Here is a 19,839-nt window from a genome sequence, read left to right as displayed (position 1 = left end):
TGCTGACATTGACAGGCAAGAGCACCTATCATATGGATAAGACGAACCCGCCCTCTTCTGTCTCTCATTGGTCCCCCTGTGCCAACTGACTGACGACTGGACCTATCATAATACAGAATGGTGAGCCCGTCCCATCTCCCGCCCATTATTGACTGTCATTGATAGATGAGTGGACCCATCACGATAAGTCGGACCTCCCCTGGCTCCTATTGGCTGCTCGCTGGCTGAACCCGCCCCCAATGCTGAGTGACAGACTCCTAAACCAATTACAAGGGGGGGCACATGAACCCGCCCCTTCTCCCGCCTCTCAGTGACGAGTGACGGGCGATTCGACCTATCACATCGCAGCAAGATGATCCCGCCCCCTCTCCCAGCTCCCATTGGCGTTGACATTCAGAAGGATGAGAGGGCATCTTATAGAAACATACGAGGATATACGTTATAAGAACATATATCCTATAGAAACATATAAACACATGGAGGCCTTTAAAGCGCCCACGTCGGACCAAGGGCGATCGGCCCCTTTAAGTGGTCTACCACTTTAAGAGGCCTGCGCCTTTAAGGCACTTACGTTGTCCTGTTCCTTCAAGAAGGCCGATTTGCGCCTTTAAGAGAACTGCGCCCTTAAGATGCATGCGCCTTTAAGAAGCTGGTGTCGGCCGACCCTCCCCTTTAAAATGTCTGCGCCTTTAAAAGGCTGGTGTGTCGGCCGACCCTCCCCTTTAAGATGCCTGCGCCTTTAAAAGGCTGGTGTGTCGGCCGACCCTCCCCTTCAAAATGTCTGCGTCTTTAAGAGGCTGGTGTGTCGGCCGACTCTCCCCTTTAAGATGCCTGCGCCTTTAAGAGGCTGGTGTGTCGGCCGACCCTCCCCTTTAAGAAGCCTGCGCCTTTAAGAGGCTGGTGTGTCGGCCGACCCTTCCCTTTAAGAAGCCTGCGCCTTTAAGAGGCTGGAGTGTCGGCCGACCCTCCCCTTTAAGAAGCCTGCGCCTTTAAGAGGCTGGAGTGTCGGCCGACCCTCCCCTTTAAGCGGCGGCCCAGGCCTCTCCCTCTCTCCCCGTCTCCGTCTCCGTCTCCGCCGCCGCCGCCGCGATGAGGCTCAGCGTCAAACTGCTGCACGGAACCGAGTGCTGGCTGGAGGTGGGGCCGGGGGAGGGGCAAGGCTGGGATAGGAGGGAGGGGAAGGGCCGAAGGGGGGGGTTATAGGGGAGATAGATGGGGAAGGGGCTAGGAGGGAGGAGAAGGGCCGAAGGGGGGGGTATAGGTGAGATAGATGGGGAAGGGGGGCTAGGAGGGGAAGGGCCGAAGGGATATAGGAGAGATAGATGGGAATGGGGGGATAGGAGGGGGGTAAGGGCCGAAGGGGTGTAGGAGAGATACATTGGGATGGGGGATAAGAGGGGGAAGGGCGAAAGGGGTATAGGAGAGATAGATGGGAATGGGGGGATAGGAGGGGGGGAAGGGTCGAAGGGGTATAGGAGAGATACATTGGGATGGGGGATAAGAGGGGGAAGGGCGAAAGGGGTATAGGAGAGATAGATGGGAATGGGGGGGATAGGAGGGGGGAAGGGCCGAAGGGGTATAGGAGAGATAGATGGGAATGGGGGGATAGGAGGGGGGGAAGGGCCGAAGGGGTATAGGAGAGATAGATGGGAATGGGGGGATAGGAGGGGGGAAGGGCCGAAGGGGTATAGGAGAGATAGATGGGAATGGGGGGATAGGAGGGGGGGAAGGGCCGAAGGGGGGTATAGGGGAGATAGATGGGGAAGGGGGGCTAGGAGGGAAGGGAAGGGCCGAAGGGGTATAGGAGAGATACATTGGGATGGGGATAGGAGGGGGGAAGGGCCGAAGGGGTGTATAGGAGAGATAGATGGGAATGGGGGGATAGGAGGGGGGAAGGGCCGAAGGGGTATAGGAGAGATAGATGGGAATGGGGGATAGGAGGGGGGGAAGGGCCGAAGGGGTGTAGGAGAGATAGATGGGAATGGGGGGATAGGAGGGGGGGAAGGGCCGAAGGGGTGTAGGAGAGATACATTGGGATGGGGGATAAGAGGGGGAAGGGCGAAAGGGGTATAGGAGAGATAGATGGGAATGGGGGGATAGGAGGGGGGGAAGGGCCGAAGGGGTGTATAGGATAGGAAGGAGGGGAAGGGTCGAAGGGGTGGGGGATAGGAGGGGGAGATGGGGTGTAGGAGGAAGGGCCGAAGGGGGTGGGTATAGGAGGAAAGCCAAGTAGATGGGGATGGGGATAGGAGGAAGGGAAGGGCCGAAGGGGGGGAATAGGAGGAGGAGATGATGATATAGGTGAAGGGGGTGGGTATAGGAGAGGTAGATGGGGGCTAGGAGGGAAGGGGAAGGGCCGAAGGGGTGGGTACAGGAGGGTAGGCGAGTGGATAGATGGGGTTAGGAGGGAAAGGGAAGGGCCTAAGGGGGGTCTCGGAGGAAGGGGAAATACATGGGGATCGGGGGGAGGGATAGGAGGGAAGGGTTGACGGTGTGGGGGGGGATAGGAGGGAAGGGAGATGGGGGATAGGAGGGAGCGGAAGGACTGAAGGGGGTGGGTATATGAGATAGATGGGGAAGGGGGCTAGGAGGGAGGGGAAGGGCCGAAGGGGGGAATAGGATAGGAGAGATACATTGGGATGGGGGGATAGGAAGGAGGGGAAGGGCCGAAAGGGGAGTATTGGGGGGGGGGGGGGGGGAGATGGGGAAGGGGGGGTTAGAAGGCAGGGAGCCCGACAGCCCCTTTGGTCCCTGATATCCCACCCCAATCCCTAGATCCCTTCCCCCTCCATCTTCCTGGCCTGATGGCCTTTAAATGTCAGCCATCGAGACATTGCTTTACTTATTATTGCTTCATTACAATTGTCTCTTAAACGTTGGGATAGTCCCGGCCTCAACCACCTCCTCCGGCAGCTCGTCCCATTCACCCACCACCCTCTGTGTGGAAAAGTTACCCCTCAGATTCCTATTAAATCTTTTCCCCCTTCACCTTGAACCTGTGTCCTCTGGTGCTGTACCTGAAAGGAAGCATGCAGGTACAGCAGGCAGTGAAGAAAGCCAATGGAATGATGGCCTTCGTAACAAGAGGAGTTGAGTATAGGAGCAAAGAGGTCCTTCTACAGTTGTACCGGGCCCTGGTGAGACCGCACCTGGAGTACTGTGTGCAGTTTTGGTCTCCAAATTTGAGGAAGGATATTCTTGCTATGGAGGGCGTGCAGCGTAGGTTTACTAGGTTGATTCCCGGAATGGCGGGACTGTCGTATGTTGAAAGGCTGGAGCAATTAGGCTTGTATACACTGGAATTTAGAAGGATGAGGGGGGATCTTATTGAAACGTATAAGATAATTAGGGGATTGGACACGTTAGAGGCAGGAAACATGTTCCCAATGTTGGGGGAGTCCAGAACAAGGGGCCACAGATTAAGAATAAGGGGTCGGCCATTTAGAACGGAGATGAGGAAGAACTTTTTCAGTCAGAGAGTGGTGAAGGTGTGGAATTCTCTGCCTCAGAAGGCAGTGGAGGCCAGTTCGTTGGATGCTTTCAAGAGGGAGCTGGATAGAGCTCTTAAGGATAGCGGAGTGAGGGGGTATGGGGAGAAGGCAGGAACGGGGTACTGATTGAGAGTGATCAGCCATGATCGCATTGAATGGCGGTGCGTACAGGCTCGAAGGGCTGAATGGCCTCCTCCTACACCTATTGTCTATTGACTCTGTGCGTCTACCCGATCTATTCCTCTCATGATTTTGTACACCTCCATAAGATCTCCCCTCATCCTCCTGCGCTCCAGGGAATAAAGTCCTAGCCTGCAGCTCCGGGTCTCTGGTCCCTGGCAACATCCTCACAAATCATCTCTGCGCCCTTTCCAGCTTGACGATCCCTCTCGCAGGGTCTGAGCTACAGGGAGTGGTTGAGAGAAGGAGAGGGAAGCACTCTCTTTAGTCTCCACGGATCCTGGGTGTTTGAGTTGGCTACCAGTTCATAAGTGATAGGAGCAGAATTAGGCCATTCGGCCCATCGAGTCTACTCAGCCATTCAATCACGGCTAGTCTATCTCTCCCTCCTAACCCCATTCTCCTGCCTTCTCCCCACAGCCCCTGACACCCGCACTGATCAACAATCTGTCTATCTCTGCCACTGACTTGTGGCCTCCACAGCCGTCTTTGGCAATGAATTCCACAGATTCATCACCCTCTGACTAAAGAAATTCCTCCTCATTTCTTGCTATTCTTGCTATTGAGGGCGTGCAGCGTAGGTTTACTAGGTTAATTCCCGGAATGGCGGGACTGTCGTATGTTGAAAGGCTGGAGCGACTGGGCTTGTATACACTGGAATTTAGAAGGATGAGAGGAGATCTTATCGAAACGTATAAGATTATTAAGGGGTTGGACACGTTAGAGGCAGGAAACATGTTCCCAATGTTGGAGGAGTCCAGAACCAGGGGCCACACAGTTTAAGAATAAGGGGTCGGCCATTTAGAACGGAGAGAGTTGTGAATCTGTGGAATTCTCTGCCTCAGAGGGCAGTGGAGGCCAATTCTCTGAATACATTCAAGAGAGAGCTGGATAGAGCTCTTAAGGATAGCGGAGTCAGGGGGTATGGGGAGAAGGCAGGAACGGGGTACTGATTGGGAATGATCAGCCATGATCACATTGAATGGCGGTGCGTACAGGCTCGAAGGGCCGAATGGCCTCCTCCTGCACCTATTGTCTATTGTCTATTGTCTCATCTCCTCCCTAAAGGAACGTCCTTTAATTCTGAGGCTGTGCCCTCTGGTCCTGGTGGAAACATCCTCTCCACATCCACTCTATCCAGGCCGCTCGCCAGTTGGTGAGTTTCAATGAGGTCCCCCCTCATTTTTCGAAACTCCAGCGAGTTCAGGCCCAGTGCCGACAAACGCTCTTCGTACGTTAACCCTCTCACTCCTGGGATTGTTCTGGGAACCCGCTCCAGAGCCAGCACGTCCTTCCTAACCCATCCTCCTAAACTGCAGCGCCGCCAGGCCCTGTGCTGTTAGCGAGCCAGAGGGTTCAGTCTCTCCTGTGTGAGGGTGGGGGGTTGTGGACTCTGGGGCTGAGGGCCCCCCCCCCCTGTGTTAGCGTCGGGGATCTGATCTGCGCTCTGCTTCCTTGCAGGTCTCCGAGGACGAGCCGGTGTCCAGCGTGAAAGTGCTGATCGAGCAGCAGCTGAAGATCCCACAGGTCCAGCAGCGGCTCCTCTACAAGGGCAAGGCCCTCTCTGGTAAGGCCCCTCCCCAGGGCAGGTGCGGGTAGAACAGCCGCCTCACACGTCCGGGGACCCGGGTTCAATCCCCACCTCTGCCACTGTGATAAGATCAGAAGTGATGCGAGCAGAAATCAAGTCTACTCTGCCATGAGAATGATCAGCCATGATCACATTGAATGGCGGTGCGTACAGGCTCGAAGGGCCGAATGGCCTCCTCCTGCACCTATTGTCTATCGTCTATTGAATCATGGCTGATCTATCTCTCCCCCCTAACCCCATTCTCCCCCCTTCTCCCCACAACCCCTGACACCCGCACTGATCATATCTCTCTCTGCCTTAAATATCTCCACTGACTTGTGGCCTCCACAGCCGTCTGTGGCAATGAATCCCACAGATTCACCACCCTCTGGCTAAAGAAATTCCTCCCCATCTCCTTCCTAAAGGAACAAACGTCCTTTAATTCTGAGGCTGTGCCCTCTGGTCCTAGACTCTCCCTCTAGTGGAAACATCCTCTGCACATCCACTCTATCCAGGCCGCTCGCTGTTCTGTACGTTTCAATGAGGTCCCCCCTCATCCTTCTAAACTCCAGCGAGTACAGGCCCAGTGCCCACAAACGCTCATCATATGTTATCGGACTTATTCCTGGTTCACACAGTTAGGCTGATATCTTTTCACTGTCTTTAAACGGACAGTTACGGTGGAGCAGCGGTAGAGTTGCTGCCTAACAGCGAATCTAACATCTAACTCCCTCTTAAATATAGCCAATGAACTGGCCTCAACTACCTTCTGTGGCAGAGAATTCCACAGATTCACCACTCTCTGTGTGAAAAAAAACTTTCTCATCTCGGTCCTAAAAGACTTCCCCCTTATCCTTAAACTGTGACCCCTGGTTCTGGACTCCCCCAACATCGGGAACAATCTTCCCGCATCTAGCCTGTCCAACCCCTTAAGAATTTTCTATGTTTCAATAAGATCCCCCCTCAGTCTTCTAAATTCCAGCGAGTACAAGCCCAGTCTATCCAGTCTTTCTTCATATGAAAGTCCTGGTTGCAGGGGAAAGTGCCCGGGGATGGGGTGGTTTGGGTGAGAAGGGACGAGTGGACCAGGGACCTGGAACACTGCAGCCGGCTCTGCCCCCTCTTGTACAGGGCCTCAGCGTCTCCTAATCTGAGGAAAGACATTCTAGCCATAGAGGGAGTACAGAGAAGGTTCACCAGATTGATCCCTGGGATGGCAGGACTTTCATATGAAGAAAGACTGGATAGACTGGGCTTGTACTCGCTGGAATTTAGAAGACTGAGGGAGGATCTTATAGAAACATATAAAATTCTTAAGGGGTTGGACAGGCTAGATGCGGGAAGATTGTTCCCGATGTTGGGGGAGTCCAGAACCAGGGGTCACAGCTTAAGGATAAGGGGGAAGTCTTTTAGGACCGAGATGAGAAAACATTTCTTCACACAGAGAGTGGTGAATCTGTGGAATTCTCTGCCACAGAAGGTAGTTGAGGCCAGTTAGTTGGCTATATTTAAGAGGGAGTTAGATGTGGCCCTTGTGGCTAAAGGGATCAGGGGGTATGGAGAGAAGGCAGGTACGGGATACTGAGTTGGAAGATCAGCCATGATCATATTGAATGGCGGTGCGTACAGGCTCGAAGGGCCGAATGGCCTACTCCTGCACCTATTTTCTATGTTTCTATGAATGCATACGGGTTCCATCCTGACTACGGGTGCTGTCTGTACAGAGTTTGTACGTTCTCCCCGTGACCTGCCTGGGTTTTCTCCGAGATCTTCGGTTTCAGTCAGAGAGTGGTGAAGGTGTGGAATTCTCTGCCTCAGAAGGCAGTGGAGGCCAGTTCGTTGGATGCTTTCAAGAGAGAGCTGGATAGAGCTCTTAAGGATAGCGGAGTGAGGGGGTATGGGGAGAAGGCAGGAACGGGGTACTGATTGAGAGTGATCAGCCATGATCGCATTGAATGGCGGTGCGTACAGGCTCGAAGGGCTGAATGGCCTCCTCCTGCACCTATTGTCTATTGTCTATTGTTTCCTCCCACACTCCAAAGACGTGCGGGTTTGTAGGTTAGTTGGCTTGGTAAATGTAAAGATTGTCCCTAGTGTGTGTAGGATGGTGTTAGTGTGCGGGGATCGCTAGTTGGTGAGGACCCGGTGGGCCGAAGGGCCTGTTTCCGCGCTGTATCTCTACACTAGTCCCACCTGCCCACACCGACCAACATGCCCCATCTACACTAGTCCCACCTGCCCACACCGCCCAACATGCCCCATCTACACTAGTCCCACCTGCCCACACCGACCAACATGCCCCATCTACACTAGTCCCACCTGCCCACACCGACCAACATGCCCCATCTACACTAGTCCCACCTGCCCACACCGACCAACATGCCCCCAACCACACCGACCAACATACTGTATTTGTATTAAACTAGAATTTACCGTTCCTACCTTTGAGTTGTAAGCTGACGGCCCTCGACAACAGCACATTGCACTGGCTACAGCACCTGGAGGGCGTTACATAATTTCTGCTGCCTCAAACGCAAGACAATAAACAATAGACAATAGGTGCAGGAGGAGGCCATTCAGCCCTTCGAGCCAGCACCGCCATTCAATGCGATTATGGCTGATCACTCTCAATCAGTACCCCGTTCCTGCCTTCTCCCCATACCCCCTCACTCCGCTATCCTTAAGAGCTCTATCCAGCTCTCTCTTGAAAGCATCCAACGAACTGGCCTCCACTGCCTTCTGAGGCAGAGAATTCCACACCTTCACCACTCTCTGACTGAAAAAGTTCTTCCTCATCTCCGTTCTAAATGGCCTACCCCTTATTCTTAAACTGTGTGGCCCCTCGTTCTGGACTTCCCCCAACATTGGGAACATGTTTCCTGCCTCTAATGTGTCCAATCCCCTAATTATCTTATATGTTTCAATAAGATCCCCCCTCATCCTTCGAAATTCCAGTGTATACAAGCCCAGTCGCTCCAGCCTTTCAACATACGACAGTCCCGCCATTCCGGGAATTAACCTAGTGAACCTACGCTGCACGCCCTCCATAGCAAGAATATCCTTCCTCAAATTTGGAGACCAAAACTGCACACAGTACTCCAGGTGCGGTCTCACCAGGGCCCGGTATAACATATAACAACTACGGCATGGAAACAGGCCTGTTCGGCCCTACCAGTCCACGCCGACCATTCTCCCCGACCTAGTCTCATCGACCTGCACTCAGACCATAACCCTCTAATCCCCTCTTATCCATATACCTATCCAATTTACTCTTAAATAATAAAATCGAGCCAGCCTCCACCACTTCCACCGGAAGCCCATTCCACACAGCCACAACCCTCTGAGTAAAGAAGTTACCCCTCATGTTACCCCTAAACCTTTGTCCCTCAATTCTGAAGCTATGTCCCCTTGTTGGAATCTTCCCCACTCTCAAAGGGAAAAGCCTACCCACGTCAACTCTGTCCGTCCCTCTCAAAATTTTAAAAACCTCTATCGAGTCCCCCCTCAACCTTCTACGCTCCAAAGAATAAAGACCCAACCTGTTCAACCTCTCTCTGTAGCCTAAGTGCTGAAACCCAGGCAACATTCTAGTAAATCTCCTCTGTACCCTCTCCATTTTGTCGACATCCTTCCTATAATTTGGCGACCAGAACTGCACACCATACTCCAGATTCGGCCTCACCAATGCCCTGTACAATTTCAACATTACATCCCAACTTCTATACTCGATGCTCTGATTTATAAAGGCAAGCATACCAAACGCCTTCTTCACCACCCTATCCACATGAGATTCCACCTTCAGGGAACAATGCACAGTTATTCCCAGATCCCTCTGTTCCACTGCATTCCTCAATTCCCTACCATTTACCCTGTACGTCCTATTTTGATTTGTCCTACCAAAATGCAGCACCTCACACTTATCAGCATTAAACTCCATCTGCCATCTTTCAGCCCACCCTTCCAAAAGGCCCAAGTCTCTCTGTAGACTTTGAAAATCTACCTCACTATCAACTACTCCACCTATCTTAGTATCATCTGCATATTTACTAATCCAATTTGCCACACCATCATCCAGATCATTCATGTCAATGACAAACAACAGTGGACCCAACACAGATCCTTGGGGCACTCCACTAGACACTGGCCTCCAACCTGACATACAATTGTCAACCGTTACCCTCTGGTATCTCCCATTCAGCCATTGTTGAATCCATCTTGCAACCTCACTATTAATACCCAACTGTAGAAGGAAGAAATTGTAAGCTGCCCAAGCGCAATACGAGGCGCTGTTCCCCCACGTTGCACGATGAAACTCTTGCCTCTCGAGGAGTGCTGAGAGCTTTAGTGTGACCTTTAGTTTCCCCCCCCCGGGGTGGAGGTGTCAGAGACTAGAGGGCACAGCTGGAAGGTGAGAGGGGGAAGGTTTAAAGGGGCAGGTTGGCAGTGGTTGGTGCCGACACTAAACCTCTCGCCACCTAGATGAACACAGACTGCCTGATTACGGGATTCGTCATGGGGCCAAGCTGAACCTGGTGGTGAAGCCGCTGGACAGACCATCGCCGGATGGCACGGCACAGAGCGGCAGAAGCCAGGCCTGGCTGCAGGTGGCACTGATCATCGAGAGGCACTTCACACCCGCCGATGCCACCAAGGTCCTGGAACAACTGCAGAAGGTAGGTGCTGCCAGATGGGCTGAAGGGCCTATCTCTCCCCACCCCCTCTCTCTCCCACCCTCTCTCCCCCACCCTCCCCCCAAATCTCCCCCACCCTCCCTCCAAATCTCCCCCACTCTCCCTCCAAATCTCTCCCCCCACCCTCCCTCTCTCCCACCTTTCCTCCCTCTCTCCCACCTTTCCTCCCTCTCTCCCACCTTTCCTCCCTCTCTCCCCCACCCTCCCTCCCTCTCCCACCAACCCTCCCTCTCTCCCACCCTCCTTCCCTCCCTCTCTCCCACCTTTCCTCCCTCTCTCCCTCCCTCTCTCCCTCCCTCTCCCCCACCCTCCCTCTCTCCCCCACCCTCCATCCCTCTCTCCCACCCTCCCTCTCTCCCACCCTCCTTCCTCTCTCTCTCTCCCCCTCTCTCTCCCTCCTTCCCACTCTCCCTCCCTCCCATTCCCACCAACTCTCCCTCCCTCTCTCCCCACTCTACTCCGCCATTCAATCACGGCTGATCTATCTCTCCCTCCTAACCCCATTCTCCTGCCTTCTCCCCATAACCCCTGACACCTCTGCCTTAAAAATATCCACTAACGTGGCCTCCTTTGCCGTCTGGGGCAATGAATTCCACAGTTTCACCAACCTCTGGCTTAATGTCTTTGGGGTGCAAGATGTTTCTGTGCTGTGTGACTACCTGTCAAGCTTGAACGGGTCCTAGAGAAGATTCACGAGGATGTTGCCAGGACTAGAGGGTGTGAGCTACAGGGAGAGGTTGAGCAGGCTGGGACTCTATTCCATGGAGCGCAGGAGGATGAGGGGTGATCTTATAGAGGTGTACAAAATCATGAGAGGAATAGATCGGGTAGATGCACAGAGTAGGGGAATCGAGGACCAGAGGACACAGGTTCAAGGTGAAGGGGAAAAGGTTTAATAGGAATCTGAGGGGCAACTTTTTCACACAGAGGGTGGTGGGTGAATGGAACGAGCTGCCGGAGGAGGTAGTTGAGGCTGGGACCATCCCAACGTTTAAGAAACAGTTAGACCGGTACATGGATAGAACAGGTTTGGAGCGATATGGGCCAAACGCAGGCAGGTGGGACTAGTGTAGATGGGGCAGGTTGGTCGGTGTGGGCAGGTGGGACATGTCGGTGTGGGCAGGTGGGGCATCTTGGGCGGTGGGACTAGTGTAGATGGGGCATGTTGGGCGGTGTGGGACTAGTGTAGATGGGGCATGTTGGCCGGTGTGGGCAGGTGGGACTAGTGTAGATGGGGCATGTTGGGCGGTGTGGGCAGGTGGCACTAGTGTAGATGGGGCATGTTGGGCGGTGTGGGCAGGTGGGACTAGTGTAGATGGGGCATGTTGGGCGGTGTGGGCAGGTGGGACTAGTGTAGATGGGGCATGTTGGGCGGTGTGGGCAGGTGGGACTAGTGTAGATGGGGCATGTTGGTCGGTGTGGGACTAGTGTAGATGGGGCATGTTGGGCGGTGTGGGCAGGTGGGACTAGTGTAGATGGGGCATGTTGGTCGGTGTGGGCGGGTGGGACTAGTGTAGATGGGGCATGTTGGGCGGTGTGGGCGGGTGGGACTAGTGTAGATGGGGCATGTTGGTCGGTGTGGGACTAGTGTAGATGGGGCATGTTGGTCGGTGTGGGCAGGTGGGACTAGTGTAGATGGGGCATGTTGGGCGGTGTGGGCGGGTGGGACTAGTGTAGATGGGGCATGTTGGTCGGTGTGGGACTAGTGTAGATGGGGCATGTTGGTCGGTGTGGGCAGGTGGGAGTAGTGTAGATGGGGCATGTTGGGCGGTGTGGGCAGGTGGGACTAGTGTAGATGGGGCATGTTGGGCGGTGTGGGCAGGTGGGACTAGTGTAGATGGGGCATGTTGGGCGGTGTGGGCAGGTGGGACTAGTGTAGATGGGGCATGTTGGTCGGTGTGGGCAGGTGGGACTAGTGTAGATGGGGCATGTTGGGCGGTGTGGGCAGGTGGGACTAGTGTAGATGGGGCATGTTGGTCGGTGTGGGCAGGTGGGACTAGTGTAGATGGGGCATGTTGGGCGGTGTGGGCAGGTGGGACTAGTGTAGATGGGGCATGTTGGTCGGTGTGGGCAGGTGGGACTAGTGTAGATGGGGCATGTTGGTCGGTGTGGGCAGGTGGGACTAGTGTAGATGGGGCATGTTGGGCGGTGTGGGCGGGTGGGACTAGTGTAGATGGGGCATGTTGGGCGGTGTGGGCAGGTGGGACTAGTGTAGATGGGGCATGTTGGTCGGTGTGGGCAGGTGGGACTAGTGTAGATGGGGCATGTTGGTCGGTGTGGGCAGGTGGGACTAGTGTAGATGGGGCATGTTGGGCGGTGTGGGCAGGTGGGACTAGTGTAGATGGGGCATGTTGGTCGGTGTGGGCGGGTGGGACTAGTGTAGATGGGGCATGTTGGTCGGTGTGGGCAGGTGGGACTAGTGTAGATGGGGCATGTTGGTCGGTGTGGGCAGGTGGGACTAGTGTAGATGGGGCATGTTGGTCGGTGTGGGCAGGTGGGACTAGTGTAGATGGGGCATGTTGGTCGGTGTGGGCGGGTGGGACTAGTGTAGATGGGGCGGTGTGGGCAGGTGGGACTAGTGTAGATGGGGCATGTTGGGCGGTGTGGGCGGGTGGGACTAGTGTAGATGGGGCGGTGTGGGCAGGTGGGACTAGTGTAGATGGGGCATGTTGGGCGGTGTGGGCAGGTGGGACTAGTGTAGATGGGGCATGTTGGTCGGTGTGGGCGGGTGGGACTAGTGTAGATGGGGCATGTTGGGCGGTGTGGGCGGGTGGGACTAGTGTAGATGGGGCATGTTGGGCGGGTGTGGGACTAGTGTAGATGGGGCATGTTGGTCGGTGTGGGCAGGTGGGACTAGTGTAGATGGGGCATGTTGGGCGGTGTGGGCGGGTGGGACTAGTGTAGATGGGGCATGTTGGGCGGGTGTGGGACTAGTGTAGATGGGGCATGTTGGTCGGTGTGGGCAGGTGGGACTAGTGTAGATGGGGCATGTTGGGCGGTGTGGGCGGGTGGGACTAGTGTAGATGGGGCATGTTGGTCGGTGTGGGACTAGTGTAGATGGGGCATGTTGGGCGGTGTGGGCGGGTGGGACTAGTGTAGATGGGGCATGTTGGTCGGTGTGGGACTAGTGTAGATGGGGCATGTTGGGCGGTGTGGGCGGGTGGGACTAGTGTAGATGGGGCATGTTGGTCGGTGTGGGACTAGTGTAGATGGGGCATGTTGGGCAGTGTGGGCAGGTTGGGGGTGAAGGGCCTGCTTCCACACTGTATCACTCTGTGACTCTATCAAGGGTTACGGAGGGATCTCGATCAGAGGGATGGCAAACGCAGTTTGATTCCAACAGCAATGGGCCCAGCACTGACGTCTGATTCTCCTCCCTCTTTTCCCAGCAGGATTACGAGCGGAATCTCCGGCTGCTGAGCCTGGACGACGTGGAGCGGATTTCCACCCGGATCCTGCATCCCGATGTTGCTGATGTCATGGAGCTCTCCTTCATGGAGTGAGGGGGGGGCAAGAAAGTCACCCCCTCTTTCCCACTGCACCCCCTTCCCCTCTCACCTTCTCCTCCTCCCCTCTCACCTTCTCCTCCTCCCCTCTCACCTTCTCCTCCTCCCCTCTCACCCTCTCACCCTCCCCTCTCACCCTCCCCTCTCACCCTCTCACCCTCCCCTCTCCTCCTCCCCTCTCACCCTCTCCTCCTCCCCTCTCACCCTCCCCTCTCATCCTCTCCTCTTCACCCTCCCCCTCACCCTCTCTTCCCCCCTCACCCTCCCCTCTTCCCCTCTCACCCTCTCCTCCTCACCCTCACCTTCTCCACTTCCCCTCTCACCCTCTCTACTTCCCCTCTCACCCTCTCCTCTTCCCCTCTCACCCTCTCCTCTACCCCCCTCACCCTCTCTTCCCCTCTCACCCTCTCCTCCTCACCCTCTCCTCTCCCCTCTCACCCTCTCCTCTTCCCCCCTCACCCTCTCTTCCCCTCTCACCCTCTCCTCCTCACCCTCTCCTCTCCCCTCTCACCCTCTCCACTTCCCCCCTCACCCTCTCCTCTGCCCCTCGCTCGGGTTTGGGGGCGGGGGGGGGGGGCGGGGGAGAGACAAGGGAGGGATGTAACCTTCCATCCCTCTCATCCCCAAATTCTCCTTTACTTCCCCCTCCCCCCCTTGACCTGGACACCCCTCAGTTTTAAGGGGGTCCGAGCCGAGACATTAGGGGTGGGGGGTTGAGGGGGGAGAGCAGGTTTGAGCGAGGACCGGGCAGGGGGGGGGAGGCCGGTTGCCGAGAACCTTCAGTGTTTTTAATTTATTTTTGCGTCACTGCCGACTGAGTGTAACAGGTGTGTGTGTGTGTGTGTCCCCCTCTGCCCGACGTCTCTCTTCAATCTGCCCCCCTCCCACCTTTAGTTTGGCCGTCTGTTGCCCAGCTGCTCGTCACGCCCGAGAGGGATGCCCACGCAACGGTGTGGAGACGCAAGACGCGGGAATCCTGAGCTAACGACAAAGTACCGGAGGAACTCAGCGGGACAGGCAGCATCCTGGAGAGTGGGAATGGGTGACATTTCGGGTCAAGTCTGAAGAAGGGTCTCGACCCGAAACGTCACCCATTCCTTCTCTCCAGAGATGCTGCCTGACCCGCTGAGTTACTCCAGCATCTTGTGTCTACCTTCGATTTAAACCAGCATCTGCTGTTCTTTCCTAGGCATCGAATATAAAACCGTGCAGCATTAGAACAAGCCCCTCGGCTCACAATGTCAGTGCTGAACATGGCACTACATGCCCCAAAATGTCACCTATTCATGTTGTAGTCTATCATAGAAGAATAGGTGCAGGAGTAGGCCATTCGATGCAGCAGTCCCTTTAGCCCCGAGAGCTAATTCTAACTCTTGAAAACATCCAGTGAATTGGCCTCCACTGCCTTCTGCGGCAGAGAATCCCACAGATTCACAACTCTCTGTCCTAAATGGCCGACCCCTCCTCTCTTCCAATTTTCTCCTCCTCACCACAATCAATCTGAAGAAGCCCGACCAGAAACGTTACCTGTCCACGTTCTCCAGAGATGCTGCCTGACCTGCTGAGTTACTCCGGCACTTTGTGCCTTTTTCCCCCCTCTCCGTAAACGAACACCTGCAGTTCCTTGTGCCTCTGGCATTCTGAGCTCGTCCCATTTCCCTGCGTTTGGCCCATATCCTCACACACCCTTCCTATCTCAATATCTGTCTGAATCTTTTAAAAGCCATGTTTGTATATAAAATTAGATTCCCTCTTCCTTGCGTTTGTTTTTCCTCGAAAATAAAAAAATAAAAGGCTACTGGAACTTTGCTCTGATTGCTGCCTGGTTTTTTTGTTGACCTTGTCTCACTGTCCACGAGAGTAACAACAGGTCTAGCTAGACACAGTGTTGGGGGTAACTCAGCTGGTTGTATACATGTATATATGCACCCATTCCTTCTCTCCCGAGATGCTGCCTGACCTGCTGAGTTACTCCAGCATTTTGTGAATAAATACCCTCTGGTTGTATATATGTATGTGTGTGTGCGTGTATATATATGTGTGTGTATATGTATATATATGTGTGTATATACGTGTATATAAATATATGTGTGTGTGGATATATGAGTGTATATATAAACATAGCACAAAAAGTATGGAAATTTGTGTTTGGTAGATTATTTCTTTGTTGTAACAATGCTTCTTGGCAATAAATCTTATACCGTTGGAAAGCCTGTTTATTTCCCTTTTAAATGGTGCCACATTTGTAAGGAACATGCATTTGTGGGATGAGCAGCAGAGCTGAGTATATGGGATGCGCCCATGAAAAATTTGCCAAATCTTCTCTGCCAATGCCAAACAGCTTATTCTGCTGTTGCTATTGACTCTTGTTTTGAGCTTCTGGTACCCCCCAGGTGCTGACAAGAATGGGATGCCATCCCACAACAGTGTGTGACCAGGCTGGTGACCAGCATGAGGAGGAGGAGGTGCCAGGCTGTTGTGGATGTGTATGGTTCTTCCACACGCTACTGTGGCTCCTGTTTATTAAATGGATAATTGTTAAATTGCCAATATGTCTTGTTTCTTCAGACTTCAATCATCCAATCCACCAAACAACACCGGACAAGAGTCAATGGCAGAATAAGCTGTTTGGCATTGGCAGAGAAGATTTGGCAAATTTTTCATGGGCGCAACCCACATACTCTGCTGCTCATCCCACAAATGCATGTTCCTTACAAATGTGGCACCATTTAAAAGGGAAATAAACAGGCTTTCCAACGGTATAAGATTTATTGCCAAGAAGCATTGTTACAACAAAGAAATAATCTACCAAACACAAATTTCCTTACTTTTTGTGCTATGTTTTTATATATATGTGTGTGTATATACGTGTATATAAATATATGTGTGTGTGGAATAAGAAAATAACTGCAGATGCTGGTACAAATCGATTTATTCACAAAATGCTGGAGTAACTCAGCAGGTCAGGCAGCATCTCGGGAGAGAAGGAATGGGTGACGTTTCGGGTCGAGACCCTTCTTCAGACTGTGAGAAACAGGATGATTAAACCACCAGAGACAGGACGACTGGAACAACCACTCTACCGGGTGCAGGACTATTAAACCGTCAGGGACAGGATGTTTGAACTACCACCGAGTTCGTTGGGGCACTGATAATGTGGTACAGGCTGGACAAAGGGCCGTAAATTTAGGAGAGTGTCTAAGCAGCAGGGAAGGGTTGAAATGGGTCATGAAGGTAACTAAGGGTCATGTGGATAACTACTGCGCTTGCTCAATGAGGTAAATGAATATTGCAAATACGCCCCTGATCGGGGAACTGCCCATGCACATACAATGTATAATCTGGGGGGGGTACCCGGGGCGGTACAGAAGATTGTGCGCCTCAGCGCTCTGATTGGAGGGAGCCCGAAGGGGAGGGGGATTCAGCAAAGGGGAGGGAGATTCAACGAAGTTGTACTGTATAAAGATAAGGCACTGTCTTTGTCTCGGTTTGGAGAGGCACCCGGCGCTGCAGATTCGTGAATAAACTTGTCTTGTTTCCACGACTTTGTCTCTGGCATCGTGATTGTGAGCACTCACATTTACATCTCACAGGACTGTGTTTATATGTTGCGTGACAATGTGTGTGTGGATATATATGTGTGTGTATATATAATAATAATAATAATAATACATTTTATTTATATAGCGCTTTTCATACACTCAAAGACGCTTTACAGAGATTTTGAGAACATAGGGGAAATGAATAAATAGATAAATAAGTAAATAAATAAATGAACAGAGAAAGGAGACAGAAGGTGAGGTGACCTTCAGTGGTTGAAGGCAGTATATGTGTGGATATATATGTGTGTGTGTATATATACACAGTATATATGTGTGTGTATATACAGTATATGGGTGCATAAATATATATGTGTGTATACAGTATATATACGTGTGTTTATATGTGTATTATATATATGTATGTGTGTGTGTATATATGTGTGTATTATATGTATGCGCTTATATATGTGTGTGTATATATATGTGTGTACTTGTGAGTGTGGATGTGCACACACAACTGTTTTTCTCGTGATATTGTTCAGTGTTCTGTGTTTACATGTGTGATATTGTTCACAGTGTCCTGTGTTTACATGTTGTGTGATATTGTTCACAGTGTCCTGTGTTTACATGTGTGATATTGTTCACAGTGTCCTGTGTTTACATGTAGTGTGATATTATAGACAATAGGTGCAGGAGGAGGCCATTCAGCCCTTCGAGCCTGTACGCACCGCCATTCAATGTGATCACGGCTGATCATTCTCAATCAGTACCCCGTTCCTGCCTTCTCCCCATACCCCCTGACTCCGCTATCCTTAAGAGCTCTATCTAGCTCTCTCTTGAATGTATTCAGAGAACTGGCCTCCACTGCCTTCTGAGGCAGAGAATTCCACAGATTCACAACTCTCTGACTGAAAAAGTTTTTCCTCATCTCCGTTCTAAATGGCCGACCCCTTATTCTTAAATTGTGCCCCCTGGTTCTGGACTCCCCCAACATTGGGAACATGTTTCCTGCCTGTAACGCGTCCAACCCCTTAATAATCTTATACGTTTCGATAAGATCCCCTCTCATCCTTCTAAATTCCAGTGTATACAAGCCCAGTCGCTCCAGTCTTTCAACATACGACAGTCCCGCCATTCCGGGAATTAACCTGGTGAACCTACGCTGCACGCCCTCAATAGCAATTGTTCACAGTGCACTGTGTTTACATGTTGTGTGATATTGTTCAGTGTCCTGTGTGTACATGTGTGGTGAGGAAGGTGATTGCTGGCTGTTTTTTAATTGACCCTGTCTCACTGTGTTGGGGGTAACTCAGCTGGTTGAATATATGTATGTGTGTGTGCGTGTATATATATGTGTGTGTATATATATATGTGTGCGTATATATATATGTGTGCGTATATATATATATATATATGTGTGTGTGTGTATATGTGTGTGTGTGTATATGTGTGTACTTATGAGTGTGTATGTGTTTATATGTTGTGTGATATTGTTCAGTGTCCTGTGTTTACATGTTGTGATATTGTTCAGTGTGTCCTGTGTTTACATGTTGTGTGATATTGTTCAGTGTGTCCTGTGTTTACATGTTGTGTGATATTGTTCACAGTGTGTCCTGTGTTTACATGTGTGATATTGTTCAGTGTGTCCTGTGTTTACATGTTGTGTGATATTGTTCAGTGTGTCCTGTGTTTACATGTTGTGTGATATTGTTCAGTGTCCTGTGTTTACATGTGTGATATTGTTCAGTGTGTCCTGTGTTTACATGTTGTGTGATATTGTTCAGTGTGTCCTGTGTGTACATGTTGTGTGATATTGTTCACAGTGTGTCCTGTGTTTACATGTGTGATATTGTTCACAGTGTGTCCTGTGTTTACATGTTGTGTGATATTGTTCACAGTGTGTCCTGTGTTTACATGTGTGATATTGTTCACAGTGTGTCCTGTGTTTACATGTTGTGTGATATTGTTCACAGTGTGTCCTGTGTTTACATGTGTGATATTGTTCAGTGTGTCCTGTGTTTACATGTTGTGTGATATTGTTCAGTGTGTCCTGTGTTTACATGTTGTGTGATATTGTTCAGTGTCCTGTGTTTACATGTGTGATATTGTTCACAGTGTGTCCTGTGTTTACATGTTGTGTGATATTGTTCACAGTGTCCTGTGTTTACATGTTGTGTGATATTGTTCAGTGTGTCCTGTGTTTACATGTTGTGTGATATTGTTCAGTGTGTCCTGTGTTTACATGTTGTGTGATATTGTTCACAGTGTGTCCTGTGTGTACATGTTGTGTGATATTGTTCACAGTGTGTCCTGTGTGTACATGTTGTGTGATATTGTTCACAGTGTCCTGTGTTTACATGTTGTGTGATATTGTTCAGTGTGTCCTGTGTTTACATGTTGTGTGATATTGTTCAGTGTGTCCTGTGTTTACATGTTGCGTGATATTGTTCAGTGTGTCCTGTGTTTACATGTTGTGTGATATTGTTCACAGTGTCCTGTGTTTACATGTTGTGTGATATTGTTCACAGTGTGTCCTGTGTTTACATGTTGTGTGATATTGTTCACAGTGTGTCCTGTGTTTACATGTTGTGTGATATTGTTCACAGTGTGTCCTGTGTGTACATGTTGTGTGGTGAGGAAGGTGAGGATGTAATTGTGTCTGGGACATTGTGGCCATCCATCACAGTGAGGAGGTGACTGGAGGAGACTCACTGTGATGGATGTTTCTTTTTGTTTTGTGTTGGTTGTGATTGCATCTTGTATGTGTGTGTGTGTGACAAATAAACTTGACTGAGGGCAAAACACCCCTCCCTGTCCCTCCCAGTGGTATCTCCCCGCCACTGACCCCGCCCACCCCCC

The 19,839-nt window shown here is 51.7% G+C and overlaps 1 protein-coding gene across 2 annotated transcripts; it reads left to right on the top strand.

The window, feature by feature from the left end:
* Positions 1-993: 993 nt before the first annotated feature.
* ubl4a (ubiquitin like 4A) lies at positions 994-15,310 on the top strand. Of its 2 annotated transcripts, none has more exons than XM_078430188.1 (4): positions 994-1,137; positions 5,133-5,238; positions 9,721-9,914; positions 13,322-15,310. In XM_078430188.1, the coding sequence occupies exons 1-4, from the start codon at positions 1,090-1,092 to the stop codon at positions 13,433-13,435; spliced, it is 462 nt and encodes a 153-aa protein (XP_078286314.1). In that variant the 5' UTR covers positions 994-1,089; the 3' UTR covers positions 13,436-15,310. The 2 variants fall into 2 exon arrangements, with proteins under 2 accessions (XP_078286314.1, XP_078286315.1); XM_078430189.1 differs by having other exon boundaries at positions 13,325-15,306.
* Positions 15,311-19,839: the final 4,529 nt, after the last annotated feature.

The sequence above is a fragment of the Rhinoraja longicauda genome, chromosome 39, assembly GCF_053455715.1.
Source record: "Rhinoraja longicauda isolate Sanriku21f chromosome 39, sRhiLon1.1, whole genome shotgun sequence".
Taxonomy (NCBI): Eukaryota; Metazoa; Chordata; class Chondrichthyes; order Rajiformes; family Arhynchobatidae; genus Rhinoraja; species Rhinoraja longicauda.
This window is presented reverse-complemented; position numbering and strand designations above follow the sequence as displayed.

What these genes read in the sequence shown, in the direction of transcription:
- ubl4a (XM_078430188.1), top strand. Translation starts at nt 1,090, where the DNA reads ATGAGGCTCAGCGTCAAACTGCTGCACGGAACCGAGTGCTGGCTGGAG. An exon ending in GAACCGAGTGCTGGCTGGAG is followed by an intron (nt 1,138 to 5,132) that starts GTGGGGCCGGGG and finishes GCTTCCTTGCAG; the next exon opens with GTCTCCGAGGACGAGCCGGT. An exon ending in TCCTGGAACAACTGCAGAAG is followed by an intron (nt 9,915 to 13,321) that starts GTAGGTGCTGCC and finishes CTCTTTTCCCAG; the next exon opens with CAGGATTACGAGCGGAATCT.